The 13,971-nt window shown below is 41.9% G+C and overlaps 1 protein-coding gene across 1 annotated transcript in view; it reads right to left on the bottom strand.

Moving 5' to 3' along the window:
• The window catches only part of LOC142015814 (scavenger receptor cysteine-rich domain-containing protein DMBT1-like), a 137,622-nt gene that overhangs the window by 105,868 nt on the left and 17,783 nt on the right, over positions 1-13,971 (bottom strand). Inside the window, exons 3-4 of the mRNA XM_074999616.1 lie at positions 9,695-10,009; positions 3,646-3,963 (exon numbers count right to left, since the gene is read on the bottom strand). Coding sequence (XP_074855717.1) covers positions 3,646-3,963; positions 9,695-10,009 — 633 coding nt within the window. The remainder of the gene's footprint in view (positions 1-3,645; positions 3,964-9,694; positions 10,010-13,971) is intronic.

A 13,971-nucleotide genomic window follows, 5' to 3' on the forward strand; every position in this document is an offset into this window, starting at 1 on the left:
TGAAACCTACTTGCTTACAAAATCTGAGACATTAAAATAGGAAAATGGCACAGCATGCAATTACTGAAAAACAGATTACTTTCTCATTTTACCAATCAATTGCAATATAAATATTGTACTGACTCCACTAATGCATTTTTTGTAGCTTGTTGTAAAACTACATGTCTCTAAGAGAGATGATGTACTCCGTGGGTGACCTCTCTATAGCCCACGGGTATGGACCTAACCACTGACAAATGCTTTTTCCATATATGGTAGAAGGGCCCAGCTCCAATGAAACAGTGTAAATCCTACACAAAGGAAAATATTTTCAGGGGGTAAAATACCTTATTTGTATTTGTAGTACCCAGTACAATGACTCCTAGTGGAACAAGCACATTGGTAATATATGCACTAATAAGAGCCTGTTGTGTGATCCTACAGTCCGAAGGATCAAAGATGTTTACAGCTACAAGAACTGCTCCATATGAAGTGTCATGTAATGTGCCTCATGGAACTTTCAATGCTATTCTATTTTGCTAGAATAAGAGTCAGCCTTCAGAAATCTGATCCATGAATAGGGCAGGACTGTAGAAATTATCAGGGCATTTCAAAACCTTGTCATCTAGTTTTTAAGCCATAGGTGACCCTCAAACTCCTCAGGACAGAAAATTCCCATCCACTCATTTTTTTTCTTTCCCTTGTCCCTGGCTATTTTGCTGATACCTATGAGAATCACTCTCCTTTGGCCCTCCTCTTGTGGTAGAATGCACAGCCCAACAGGCTCCGCCTTCTCTCTTTTCACCAGCTTATTTCAGCCAATAGCTCCTGCATCTGGTATCCCTGCTTGGGAGCAGGAATGCCGTTTACTGGATTGAGAAGCATTAGGACAGAGACATAAAACTAAACAAAAATGTTTAAAAGAGATAATTACCAGGTGTCATCGAGGCTGAAAAGAAAGAGGAACAAAAGTTAGTGTTTTTTTTTCTCTTGGCTCAGTAATGTTTTAGCAGAAATATATAGAAAAAACTGTAGCTGTAATGAACTTAGTGCCAAAGAGAAGCAAACAGAGCAACACGGAGTTAGGGGTTTCTCAAAGCTGCACAGTATCTTGCATGGTTTCAGAGCGGTGGCCATGTTAGTCTGTAGCTTCACAAAAAACAAGCTGTCCTGTAGCACTTTAAAGATAAACCACTTTATTTATTAGGTAATGGGCTGGACTTATTTCTCTCTAAATACAGCTCTTTCCTGAAAAAAGTTTCTGTGCAGTTCCATGTTTATTATCTCATCGATTTCCTAACTGGTGTATTCAAAAAGGGAAGTAAACTAGACTATGTTTTTATATTTTTTCCTGATTCCCAGTCTTACATGTCCTTCCTGGGTTCTGAGTTCTACACTCTTTTGTTTCTCCCTCTTCCTCTTTATCACCACCAGTAATAAAGATTTTGCAGAGTAAATTATGCCTTCCATAACAGCTGTCCAATATCACTGGCTTCACTGGTTCTGACAAACGTAGATGTTAGGAATTTAGTAAATAACTTCTTTGATGATGAAGGGTTAGTAGGATTAAAATTCAGTAAATGTTTATTTTTGTCACTGACGTCATCATATGGGATTTAACAGACAACAGATGTTTTGAGTTACAAGTGCAATTGTGCAGTCATCTTTCAAAATGAAACCACACTTTAATATGAAGGTAATTTCCTCATACTACTGACCGTTCGCAGAAAATTGAAAATCTTAAATCACCTCCAGAGAAGTCTCCACTGCAAAGAGTACAGGATTATGTTAGTGTCTTTGTGACCAAACTCAGCCCTCTACTCATGCGCTACACACCTTTCTAATAATCTTTGCGCAATCTATATCTTGTGAGGTATCATCTGAAAACTCGTAACTTGCTGGAGGATAATATCAAGATAAATATGTGTAGCAATCTTATATGTAAAGTCAGGAACATAGCATATGAAATTATTCCTGAAATGTGTTGACCAGGTAAGTATGGGGAGTGGGTAAACCAATTTTCCAAAGACAAAGCCCAAGCTCATGCCTTTAACCAATTGCCATCATAGTTATCTTGAAGTCATTTGTCAAATGGCCACTCTGCAGCAGAAAGATGAACAGGAACAAATGGAGTTGGATTTTAACAAACATGGATTCCATGGTTCTCTATTCACAGCATGAAGAAACTTTATGTAAGGGTAGCCCTCAGGAAAATGCATTCCAAAGGTGACTAGAGGATAAACATGAGGGGCAAAAACACCCCAAGTTTTCTATCTTTCTATCTCGAAGTCTCTCACTACTTCTTCCACCTTAGAACACAAAGGAACCAGCCCTTAGGACTCTGAGAGCGTATGCTGACTAGGTTGTCTCTATTTTGTGGGGAACATGTGATAAGAAATTTACCTTACACCAAAAATTGCTTTTCAAATTGTAGTTATAAGAAAACATTTTATCTATATATCTCTTATACCCATTCCAGTCTTTAATGTTTCATTCTTGCACTCACTTATGGCTTTGCTCTTTGTAGTTAAGGAGACTTGTTTTTTTCTTTCATCAAAACTAATACAGTTTTTCATTCAAACTGAATTGTTTGACAATTCCAAGCAAGGTGACAAACTCTTGTACATTGGTTCGTGTTTGGGACAATGGGCCTCTACGTCTGAAGTGCCCCTGAGACGAGTGGGCAATGCAGAAAACATGACGGTTCTTTTTTAAATAAGATCTGTGACTGGGAGTGCTCTGGGATCCCTCTAAAGTAGTTACCAAGGCGCCCAGAAGCCAGAGTCTGACTCAATATCACTGACAGACTGCTGGAGTCTGAGTAGCTGGACCAGGGCTATAGCTCTACACAGACACACAGGGGCCATGTCTACACTAGCCCAAAACTTCGAAATGGCCATGCAAATGGCCATTTCGAAGATTACTAATGAAGCACTGAAATACATATTCAGTGCCTCATTAGAATGCCAGCAGCCATGGCAATTTGAAATTGACGCAGCTCGCTGCTGCACGGCTCGTCTAGACAGGCTCCTTTTCGAAAGGACCCCACCAACTTCGAAATCCCCTTATTCCTATCTGCTCTGCTAGTGTAGACGTAGCCTGGACATGGTCTGAATTATACCCCAGAGGGTGCGTCTACACTTGCATTCCTCTTTTGAAAGAGGTATGCAAATGAGACAAATTGAGAATGCAAATGAGGCATGAATTTGCAGAATTGACACCTCGTTTGCATATTCTAATTTAGAAAGAGAGTCTTTTGAAAGAATAAAGCCAGTGTAGATGCTGCTCTCTCAGAAGTAAACCCCATCTTCGAAAGAATCCTTCTTCCCATTAAATAAAGGGAAGAAGGATTCTTTTAAAGATGGGTTTACTTTCAAAAGAGCAGCATCTACACTGGCTTTCTTCTTTAGAAAGAAGCTCTTTTGAAATTAGAATATGCAAATGAGTGCCAAATAAGTAAATTTATGCCTCATTTGCATATTCGATTCACCTTTGTTGCATACCTCTTTCGAAAGAGGAATGCAAGTGTAGATGCACCCAGAGAGTGACAGGATCATAACATATATTTCATTATTAATTATTAGTAGAGAATGAGTCAAGAATTCCCCAGTCATAAAATATCCCACTCTCTGATCCTATGCTACATTTTTATAAGAGAAGAGACACTACCTGAGCAAATGACAGCAGCATCTTCCACATGGTTACAGTTTTGTATGCCCCATCCACTGTGATAACATTGCCAGATCAAACATTCATTTCCTCTGCACTGCACATCATCCAGGTAAATATTTCCAGTGCCTTGGCCAAACTGATAACTTCCTGATACCGAAATGACCCTTCCACATCCAAGCTGCCTGCATACAACTTCAGCATCTCTTCTGTCCCAGTAATCATCACAGACTGTCCCCCAAATTCCATTGACATTAATTTCAACACGGCCCTCACACCTGTTCTGTCCATTCACCAGTCTGAGTGAAGGACTTCCTTCAAAGGACAGAGAAAACATCGTGGTGAGCATTCACAAAGCATTTTATATTGGCAAGTTTTCACACGTTTCATGTTTCACAAGTGTGTTTCACGTTGGCATGTTTTCACACATTTTACTGCTAAATGATTTTCCCACCCCAAGGGATATCCCAATTTTCCATTACAGTTAGTTAAATATTCTTGTGTCCTGCAGAGGCAGAACTGGGCTCTGTCAATCCTGATCATTGAGAAAACACAATGGATTATATTTCTTTATTGCAAATATTATCACTGACAAACAAGCACCTTAGAGAAATTAACTCTTCATGCTATGTCTTTCAAAGAACAATGAGAACAAAGGTACTGAGATTTGTTTTCATTAATAGAAATTATTTTAAATTGGACATTTTAATTTCTTTCATGCATGGCTATGTTAAGAATCTAAAAAGGAGAGTCAACTCAAAACCAAAGAAAGAAAGAAAGAAAGAAAGAAAAAGAAAGTAAAAACAACAGGAAAAAAGAAAACAAGGATGTAACTTGAATTTGACCTATTCATGTTTAATATTTTTGGCTATGTTTTTCTGGCAGAAATTTCCAAAACTGAAGCAGCCTTGATTGCGGTGGTATCAGATGAGTCATTCTTTGTTTTGCAGACCTCGTCTCAGGCAGCCTTCATAAATCACATCAAATACCACCGTAAAAGATTGCATAAGAAAGGATCTGGCATGCATGGTAGAATATTTCAGCTTCAGTTTAGAGATGGGTCCATATCACAGTTTTGATTTGGTTCCAAATGTTCCCAAAGGACATGTATATTTAGATTGATGGTTTTAGTTTCTTTCAACTCTAATTTTAATATTAATACATTTTTTAAATTCTGGATCAGCATCATGGAAAAACAAAAAATATAATGACGCAATTCACACCACTAGTGTCTCTGAAGTCAATGGAACCTGATAGCATGATACAAATTAGTTGCCTGCAGAAATATTAGTAAAATTATTTTCCTTCTTTTCATTACAATTCTTAATCTCATATTCATGCTGTGTAGAAACTCACCCCTCAGAATGTGGGTAAGTGGGGCTCCGAGGTACCTTCCCACCCAAACAGGGTTTCCATGGCTGGGGCTGCTGGCGGGTCTAGACACCTCAGCTGGCTCCCAGCCAGGAGGCTGGTGGATCCTCTAATGTCCCCGTAGCCCTGCGGGGTCACAGTCAGTGTCCCTACAGGCCCACAGCAGCACAAAGCTGAAGACAGAGCCTGGTGCCTTTAGATTCTATGATTTAATGGATTAGCAATGCTTACAGCTGGAAGAAGTACTCAGTTATGAAGTGTCGTATAATGTTTCTTATGGTGTTTTTAAGGCTATTTTATTTTACTAGAATAAGAGTCAGCCTTCAGAAATCTGATCCATGAGTAGGGCAGGTTTGTGGAAATTATTGGTGTAGTTTAAAATCTTGTCATCTAGTTTTTACCCAGTAGGTGCCCTTCAAACTATTCAGCACAGATAATTCCCATCCATTCATTTTTTTCTTTCACTTCTCCCTGGCTCTTTTGATGATACCTATCAATACCACGCTCCTTTGGCCTTCCTCTCCTGGTACAATGCATAGCACAACGAGCTCCACCTTCACTCTTTACACCAGCTTATTTCTGCCAATAACTCCTACATCTGGGATCTCTGCTTGGGAGCAGGAATGCTGGTTATTGGATTGAGAAACGTGAGGAAAGAGACAAAAACTAAACAAAAATATTTAAAAGAGATAGTTACCGGGTGTTGTTGAGGCTGGAAAAAAAAAGAGAGAGAGACAAAAACAGACGTTAGTGGGTTTTTTTTTCATTTTTGGCTCAGTAATGTTTTACCAAAAATGAATAGTCAACAGTGTAGCTGTAATGAACTTATTGCCAAAGAGCAGCAAGTACGGCATTAAAGATATGGGTTCTCTCACAGCTGCACAGTATCTTGCATAGTCTCATGGGGTAGTCGTATTAGTCTGTAGCTTCACAAAAACAAGCAGTCCTATAGCACTTTAAAGACAAACAGTTTTATTAAGTAGGTAATGAGCTTTCCTGGGTAAGACCCACTTCATCAGATTCATCTCTAAATGATGAATCTGGTGAAGTAGGTCTTCCTCAGGAAAGCTCCTTACCAGATAAATAAAATTGTTAGTCTTTAAGGTGCTACGGGGCTGCTTGGTTTTAGCATCTTGAAATCACTAACACCTAGGTCAGGGGTCAGCAACTAAAAGAGCAAGAGGAGCCACTTTTTTTCAAATTTGTTAAAAAACTCAAAAATTCAAGAACTGCAATGCATGTGAATATGAGATTAGCTTCTGTAAATAACATCAACCATACTTGTGTAACCCCTGTTTTAAAGTACAGCACACAGACACACATATTCCATAATGCATTGATCATTTTCTATATAGTTATGAGTTGTTCATTGTTGGGCTTTTAGATAGTCACCAAAATATTGAAAATAATTAAGCGGGTATTTTATTTCAATTTGCAATTAAAGAATCGAGAGCCACAAAGTCCTTAAAGATCTGCATATAGCTCTGTAGCTGTAGGTTGCAAACCCCTGACTTAGGTAATAGAGAGGAAGGAAAGAGGAGGCCTCTATCTTACATGCATAAATACAAGCTAGCAAGTTATTCAATTAACTTGAAAGCAGTGGATTAACTGTGGTTGAAGATAAGTATGTGCTTAGGTGCTTGACTGCATTGGTGCCTGTGGAATTGTTCATCATAGCTATGTCTACACGTGCACACTACTTCGAAGTAGCGGCACTAACTTCGAAATAGCGCCCGTCGCGGCTACACGCATTGGGCGCTATTTCAAAGTTAACTTCGACGTTAGGCGGCGAGACGTCGAAGTCGCTAACCTCATGAGGGGATCGGAATAGCGCCCTACTTCGACGTTCAACGTCGAAGTAGGGACCGTGTAGACGATCCGCGTCCCGCAACGTCGAAATTGCTGGGTCCTCCATGGCGGCCATCAGCTGGGGGGTTGAGAGATGCTCTCTCTCCAGCCCCTGCGGGGCTCTATGGTCACCGTGGACGGCAGCCCTTAGCCCAGGGCTTCTGTCTGGTTCTGCGGCAGCTGGGGATCCATGCTGCAGGCACAGGGTCTGCAACCAGTTGTCAGCTCTGTGTATCTTGTGTTGTTTAGTGCAAGTGTGTCTGGGAGGGGCCCTTTAAGGGAGTGGCTGGCTGTTGAGTCCGCCCTGTGACCCTGTCTGCAGCTGTGCCTGGCACCCTTATTTCGATGTGTGCTACTTTGGCGTGTAGACGTTCCCTCGCAGCGCCTATTTCGATGTGGTGCCGCGCAACGTCGAAGTTGAACATCGACGTTGCCAGCCCTGGAGGACGTGTAGACGTTATTCATCGAAATAGCCTATTTCGATGTTGCTGCATCGAAATAAGCTATTTCGATGTTGGCTTCATGTGTAGACGTAGCCCATGAGAGATTCTTAATATTCTGAAATGCCTTAAGGCATATCTTCTGTGACCTTCAAGTCAGGGAATCTAGATAATACTCAGGTTACTAAGTAGGGCCAGTCATATATATTGTGGGTTTATTCATACTGTTAATCATTTTATTTATTCAATGCTTGCTGAAATAAGGGATATCTAAAAATGGATTTGAGCAAACATAATGTGAGGAGGCAATATGATAATTACCCTGCACTGGAACTATTCCGGACCCAAGTTTTGTCAAACTATGTTTACCATGATAGAAAACTGCATGGTGCTTTAATGATGTTGACACGACCAAGCAAATTTTGACTTTCATTTATGCAATGTTCTAATGGGAAGCAATCCTGTGGCACCGCAGAGACCAACAAATTTATGAGGTCATGAACTTTGAAGGGTAAAACCATCTTTTCAATTTGAGGAAGTGGGTCTTACCCACAAAAGCTCATGAATAATACATTGGTTAGTCTCTAAGTCTGTGGCTACACAACCAAGTTATTTTGAGATAACAGCTGTTATTTTGAAATAACACTGCTGTCGTCTACACTACACACATGCTATTTAAAAATAAATTAGAAACAGCAGATGAGGTATTTAGAAATTGGTAAAACTCATTACAGGAAGTATTTCAAAAGTGATATTACCTGCCTTACCAGCATGCAAATTGAGATAGTTATTTCAAAATAGGTGCTGTTTCAAAATAAGCACTATGTATGCAGACAATGTATTTTGAAATAGTGAAGTGACATTCTACAACAGCTATGATGAACAGAAAACGAACTTGGTCCTCTCTATTTTTCTGGGAACATGGCTACGTCTACACGTGCACCCAACTTCGAAATAGCTTATTTCGATGTTGCGACATCGAAATAGGCTATTTCGATGAATAACGTCTACACGTCCTCCAGGGCTGGCAACGTCGATGTTCGACTTCGACGTTGCTCAGCCCAACATCGAAATAGGCACAGCGAGGGAACGTCTACACGGCAAAGTAGCACACATCGAAATAAGGGAGCCAGGCACAGCTGCAGACAGGGTCACGGGGCGGACTCAACAGCAAGTCGCTCCCTTAAAGGGCCCCTCCCAGACACACTTTCATTAAACAGTGCAAGATACACAGAGCCAACAACTAGTTGCAGACCCTGTATATGCAGCACGGACCCCCAGCTGCAGCAGCAGCAGCCAGAAGCCCTGGGCTAAGGGCTGCTGCCCACGGTGACCACAGAGCCCCGCAAGGGCTGGAGAGAGAGTATCTCTCAACCCCCCAGCTGATGGCCGCCATGGAGGACCCCGCTATTTCGATGTTGCGGGACGCGGATCGTCTACACTGTCCCTACTTCGACGTTGAACGTCGAAGTAGGGCGCTATTCCCATCCGCTCATGGGGTTAGCGACTTCGACGTCTCGCCGCCTAACGTCGATTTCAACTTCGAAATAGCGCCCAACACGTGTAGACGTGACGGGCGCTATTTCGAAGTTACTGCCGCTACTTCGAAGTAGCGTGCACGTGTAGACGCAGCCCATGTGATAAGAAATTTACATTCCACCAACCTGAGTATTTCAAATTTTAGTTAAAAGGAAACATTTTATCTACATTTCTCTTATGGCAAATTCTGTCTTAAATGCTTTAAATTTGCACTCACTCAACATTGAGTTCTTTGTAGTTAAACATACTTGGTTTTTTTTAATCAAACATAATCCAAACTTTTAATCAAAACTGAATTGTCTGACAGCTCCAAATAAGATAGCCAACTCATATACTTTTTTCCATTCTGGGACAATAGGCCCCTAACATCTGCAGTGTCCTCGAGAGGAGTGGGAAGTGCCAAAAACTTGTGGCTTCTCTTTTTTTTTTTAATCTGGGACTCACAGTGTATAGGGGTCCCTCTAGAAATAGTTACCAAGGCTCCCAGAAGCCAGAGTCTGACTCAGTGTCACTGACAGGCTACTGGGGTCTGAGCTGGTGGACCAGGGCTGTAGCTATACACAGACACACAGGGTGGGACATGCATGCTGTTGGGCTGTTTGTGAGCAGTTCAGGTCCATAGCTGCTGCAAAGAACAATGCATCAGCCAAGCTTGCAGGACGGGTACTGACATGACACATTCCTGGTCTGAATCTCACCCAAAAGTGTGATAGCAGCTTAATATACTTTTCATTATTAATTATTAGTAGAGAATGAGGTACATTGCCAATGGCAAGCACTCCCCAGTCATAAAATATCCCACTCTCTGATTCTAAGCAAAAATATGTTTATTAGAGAAAGGACACTACCTGAGCAAATGACACCGGCATCTTCCCAATGGCCACAGTCATGGATGCCCCATCCACTGTGATGACATTGCCAGATGAAAGATTCATTTCCTCTGCACTGCACATCATTCAGATAAATATTTCCAGTGCCTCGGCCAAAGTGGGCACGTCCTGGTGCTGAAATGGCCGTTCCACATCCAAGCTGCCTGCATACAACTTCAGCATCCATTGTGTCCCAGGACTCATCACAGACTGTCCCCCAAGCTCCATTGACATTAATTTCAACACGGCCTTCACACCTGTTCCATCCATCCATCAGTCTGAGTGAAAGACTTCCTTCAACGGACAGAGAAAACATCTTGGTGAGCATTCACAAAGTGTTTCATGTTGCCATGTTTCCATACATTTTAATGCTAGCGGATTTTCCCACCACAAGGGATATCCCTAATTCCCATGACAGTTAGTTAAATATATTTGTGCCCTGCAGAGGAAAAACTGGGCTCTGCCAGTCCTGATCATTGATAAAATATAGTAGATTATTTCTCTTTATCACAAACTTTCTCATCGACAAACAAGTGACCTAGAGAAATAAACTCTTCATTCTGTCTGTCAAAAAGCAATGGGAACAAAGGTTCTGAAATTTTCTTTCATTAATAGAAATTATCTTGAATTGGACATTTTAGTTTCTTTCATGCATAATTATGTTAAGAATGTAAAATGAAATAGATCTTCGTGAAAAAGAAACAAAGAAAGAAAAAGAAAGAAAGGAAGAAAGAAAGAAAGAAAACAAGGATGTAACTTGAATTTGACCTATTCATGCTTAATATTTTCAGCAATGTGTTTCAGGCAGAAATATCCAAAACTGAAGCAGTCTTAATTGTGGTGATATCAGTGGAGGCATCCTTAGCTTAACAGACCTTGTCTCAGGCAGCCTTAAAATCACATCAAATATCCATACAGTAAAAGATTGCATGTGAAAGTATCTGACATGCATGCAAAAATGTTTCAGCTTCAGTTTAGTGATTGGTGCATAACACAGTTTTGATTCGGATCCAGTTGTTCCCAAAGGTCATATATATTTGGATTCAAGGTTTTAGTTTGTTTCAGCTCTAATTTTAATATTGATACATTTTTAAAATTCTAGATCAGAGTCATGGGAAAACACAAAATACAAATAAACCTATCTCTATGAGTGACTTTATTCACATCACTAGTATCACTGAAGTCAATGGGACCTGATAGCATGATGCAAATTAATTGAATGCAGAAATATTAGTAACATTATTTTCCTTCTTTTGGTCCTGATTCTTAATCTCTTATTTACGCTGTGTAGAAACTTACCCCCTCAGAATGTGGGTAATTGGGGCTCCAAAGTACCCTCCCACCCAGCTGAGGTTCCCACAGCTGGGGCTGTCAGCATGTCCAGGCATCTCAGCCGACTCCCAGCCAGGGGGCTGCCAGAGCCCCTGCTGTCCCCAAGCCCTGAAGGGCCACAGTCAGAGCCCTTACAGGTCCCGCAGCACTGCAAGGCTGAAGCCGGAGCCTGGTGCTTTTACTTTCTTTCTTTCTTTCTTTCTTTCACCAGTTGTAAAACTACACAAATCTCTAAGGGAGATGATGTACTCCCTGTAAGATGTCTGGATGACCCCAGGGGTATGACTGAGTAGGATTACTGACAAATCCCTTTTCCATACCAGATGGAAGGCAAATTGAGGGCCTAGCTCTATTTGTAACAGCTTAAAATTTACCCCAATAAAAAAGTTTTCAGGAGTCAAATGCTTTATTTGTGTTCATGTAGTACCCAGTACAATGGAACCTAGTGGTGTAAGCACTGTGCTAATATAGTTACTAACAGAAGCTGCGTGTACTCTGCAAGATTAAATCAAATTTAAAGGAGTTAGCTCGATATTAAAATATTACTGTCTTCACAGTAAATACCATTAGCTCAATTTAGTGAGCCCAAATACCGAAAACAAAATGTTGATATTATTGGGTGAGTATCACGTCAATTTCAAATTTAAAATTTCGAATAAAGGCTAGTGTGGAAGCGCCATGTCTTTAATTTGAATTTATTAGCCTCCAGAAGTGTCCCATAGGTAACCCATAAAGCTACATGGTGATCTTCCATTTATGGCCGCTTCCATTTCCATTGCTCTCTATCCAGGTGTGCAGGAAGAAGGTCACAGGAAACCCGTACATTTTTGACTGAATTAGAATTAGAATTTGAGTTCAGCAGTGCCCAGGCCTGTAAATGTAAAGGGCACCCACAATGAAAAAAATCTTTTTCCCATTGTATCACACCGCATCGGTAGCAATTGCATTGGTAGCCATCTCTTGCAATCATGAGCACTCAGGCTAGTGATCTGCGTAATAGTTCTCAGGATCACAAGAGAGCCCCAGCATCGAACCTTCAGGAGATTCCGGATCTTCTTGCAGTTTGGGGAGACCAATCAGTGGCAAAGAGACTTTGGGTAGTGAAGAGAAACACGGTAATCTATGAGCAGATGGTGCAAGAGATGACCACCAGAGGTTACACCTGGAAACCTATGCAATGCGGGGTGAAGGTAAAAGAAGTCTGGAAGGCCTATCAAAGAGTCAGAGAAGTCCACCAGTGGTTGGGGCAGCTCCACAGACCTGCCGCTACAATGAACAGCTGCAGATGCTTGCAGGGAGTGACCTCAACATGGAGCCCAGTCTTAATTATGACACTTGTGGAGCCCCTGGTCTGAAGTCCAGGGTGAGCGGAGAGGAGCTGGGAGAAAGAGGCCAAAGAAGAGGAGGAAGGGAGCAATAAGCAGGGGACCGAGGAAGTTCTTTCCAATAGCCCAGAGCTCTTCACCACAGACCTGGAACTGGTCCCCTCCACATAAATCCCCTCCTTGTCAGTCCCCTCTATGCTGGTCCCAGAGCCACCTGGACCAAGCTGTTCAGGTGAGTATTTATTATAAATGCTAGAAGTGGATTGTGGCTATAGGTTTGGGTATGGTTACAGGTTTGCTATGGATCTGTACCCCTCAAAAAAGCATGCTCATATTTCTTTGGATGGAGTGCTTCTCCTTATGGGATATTTCTTGGAAGGCCTCATCCAGGCACTCTTGTATTTTCTGCACAAGGTTCTTGGGTAGGCCTGACTTCTTGTGGCTTCCACAGTAGCACACTTTGCCATGCTAGGCAACCAAAGAGCGATCTGGAGTCATGGTGCCACACAGCATTTTGGCAAATTTTCCAGGCTTTAGGAGGGCGATGTCGTCTTTGGCAACCTACAGAAGCATGGGAATTTGCTTTGCATTTGTTTCCCATGCTTTCTGCCCTTTTACATTTCCCTGTAGCAGCTGGGGGGTGCTCTTTCCCCACCCCTCAACATGTGTTGCAGGCTCTGCTGGCCTTCTCCCCTCCTGTGTCCTTGTCCACCCAGCATTTCTTTTTACTTTACAGGGATCCCCCTCACCATATGGGTGCCGGGTTCTGCAGGGCTTCCCCTCTACCATGTCCCTTTCAACCCAGCATTTCTTTTAACTTTACAGTGATCCTCCTCACGCAGTTGCCCATGCCACTGTAATCAAACACTTCCCCACCATCCCCTCTTGCCGTGTGGCAGCCAGGCACTGTGTTCCTTGCTAACTGTGGAGGATTGCTCCAGGAATGGCTGAAAAAAAATGTTTCCTGTCCCAGGACACCTGACGGCTTCCCCTGCTTTGCTGCCCTCCCCTTTCCCTGAAAAGTGGACAATTGCTTATAGCTTACTATGTCCATAAAGAAATGTGCCGGTCAGGTGATGGCAAATGATGTATTGTGAAATGCACACTTAGAAACCCATTCTTAATAAGCCTTTAGCAGCCTTGCAAAAAGAAACTTTCCCTGATAGTAGACACAAAGACCTATTCATTCTATTTGAAAGCACATTGTGTGAATTGTATCTTAATTTTGACCTTCACTTTCCAGCTGCAGTTCCCAGCATGGGAAACAGTTCAGAAAGAGAAAAAGGTACAAGCAGGATCTCATCATCCAGCACATGGAGCGGAATGAAGTAGAAAACAGTAAGATGACAAAGGACACTGCTCTATGGCATCATAGTACAGCTCAGTGACGTCAGAGTCAAGCTGAGTGGCAGAACAGAATGCTTGATTTCCAGCAACAGCAAGCAGCAAACCACAGGAAGGCCACAGAAAAGCTCATAATGGCAATGACCAAGCAAACAAAGGTCCTGTGCTCCCTGCTGCAGCTGCACAGCGACTCCCAACACAGCACCATCACAAAAGGCTATTCAAGCACCCTTGACAATGCTGCTTTTTCCATGC

The sequence above is a fragment of the Carettochelys insculpta genome, chromosome 7 (assembly GCF_033958435.1).
Source record: "Carettochelys insculpta isolate YL-2023 chromosome 7, ASM3395843v1, whole genome shotgun sequence".
In the NCBI taxonomy this organism is placed as follows: domain Eukaryota; kingdom Metazoa; phylum Chordata; order Testudines; family Carettochelyidae; genus Carettochelys; species Carettochelys insculpta.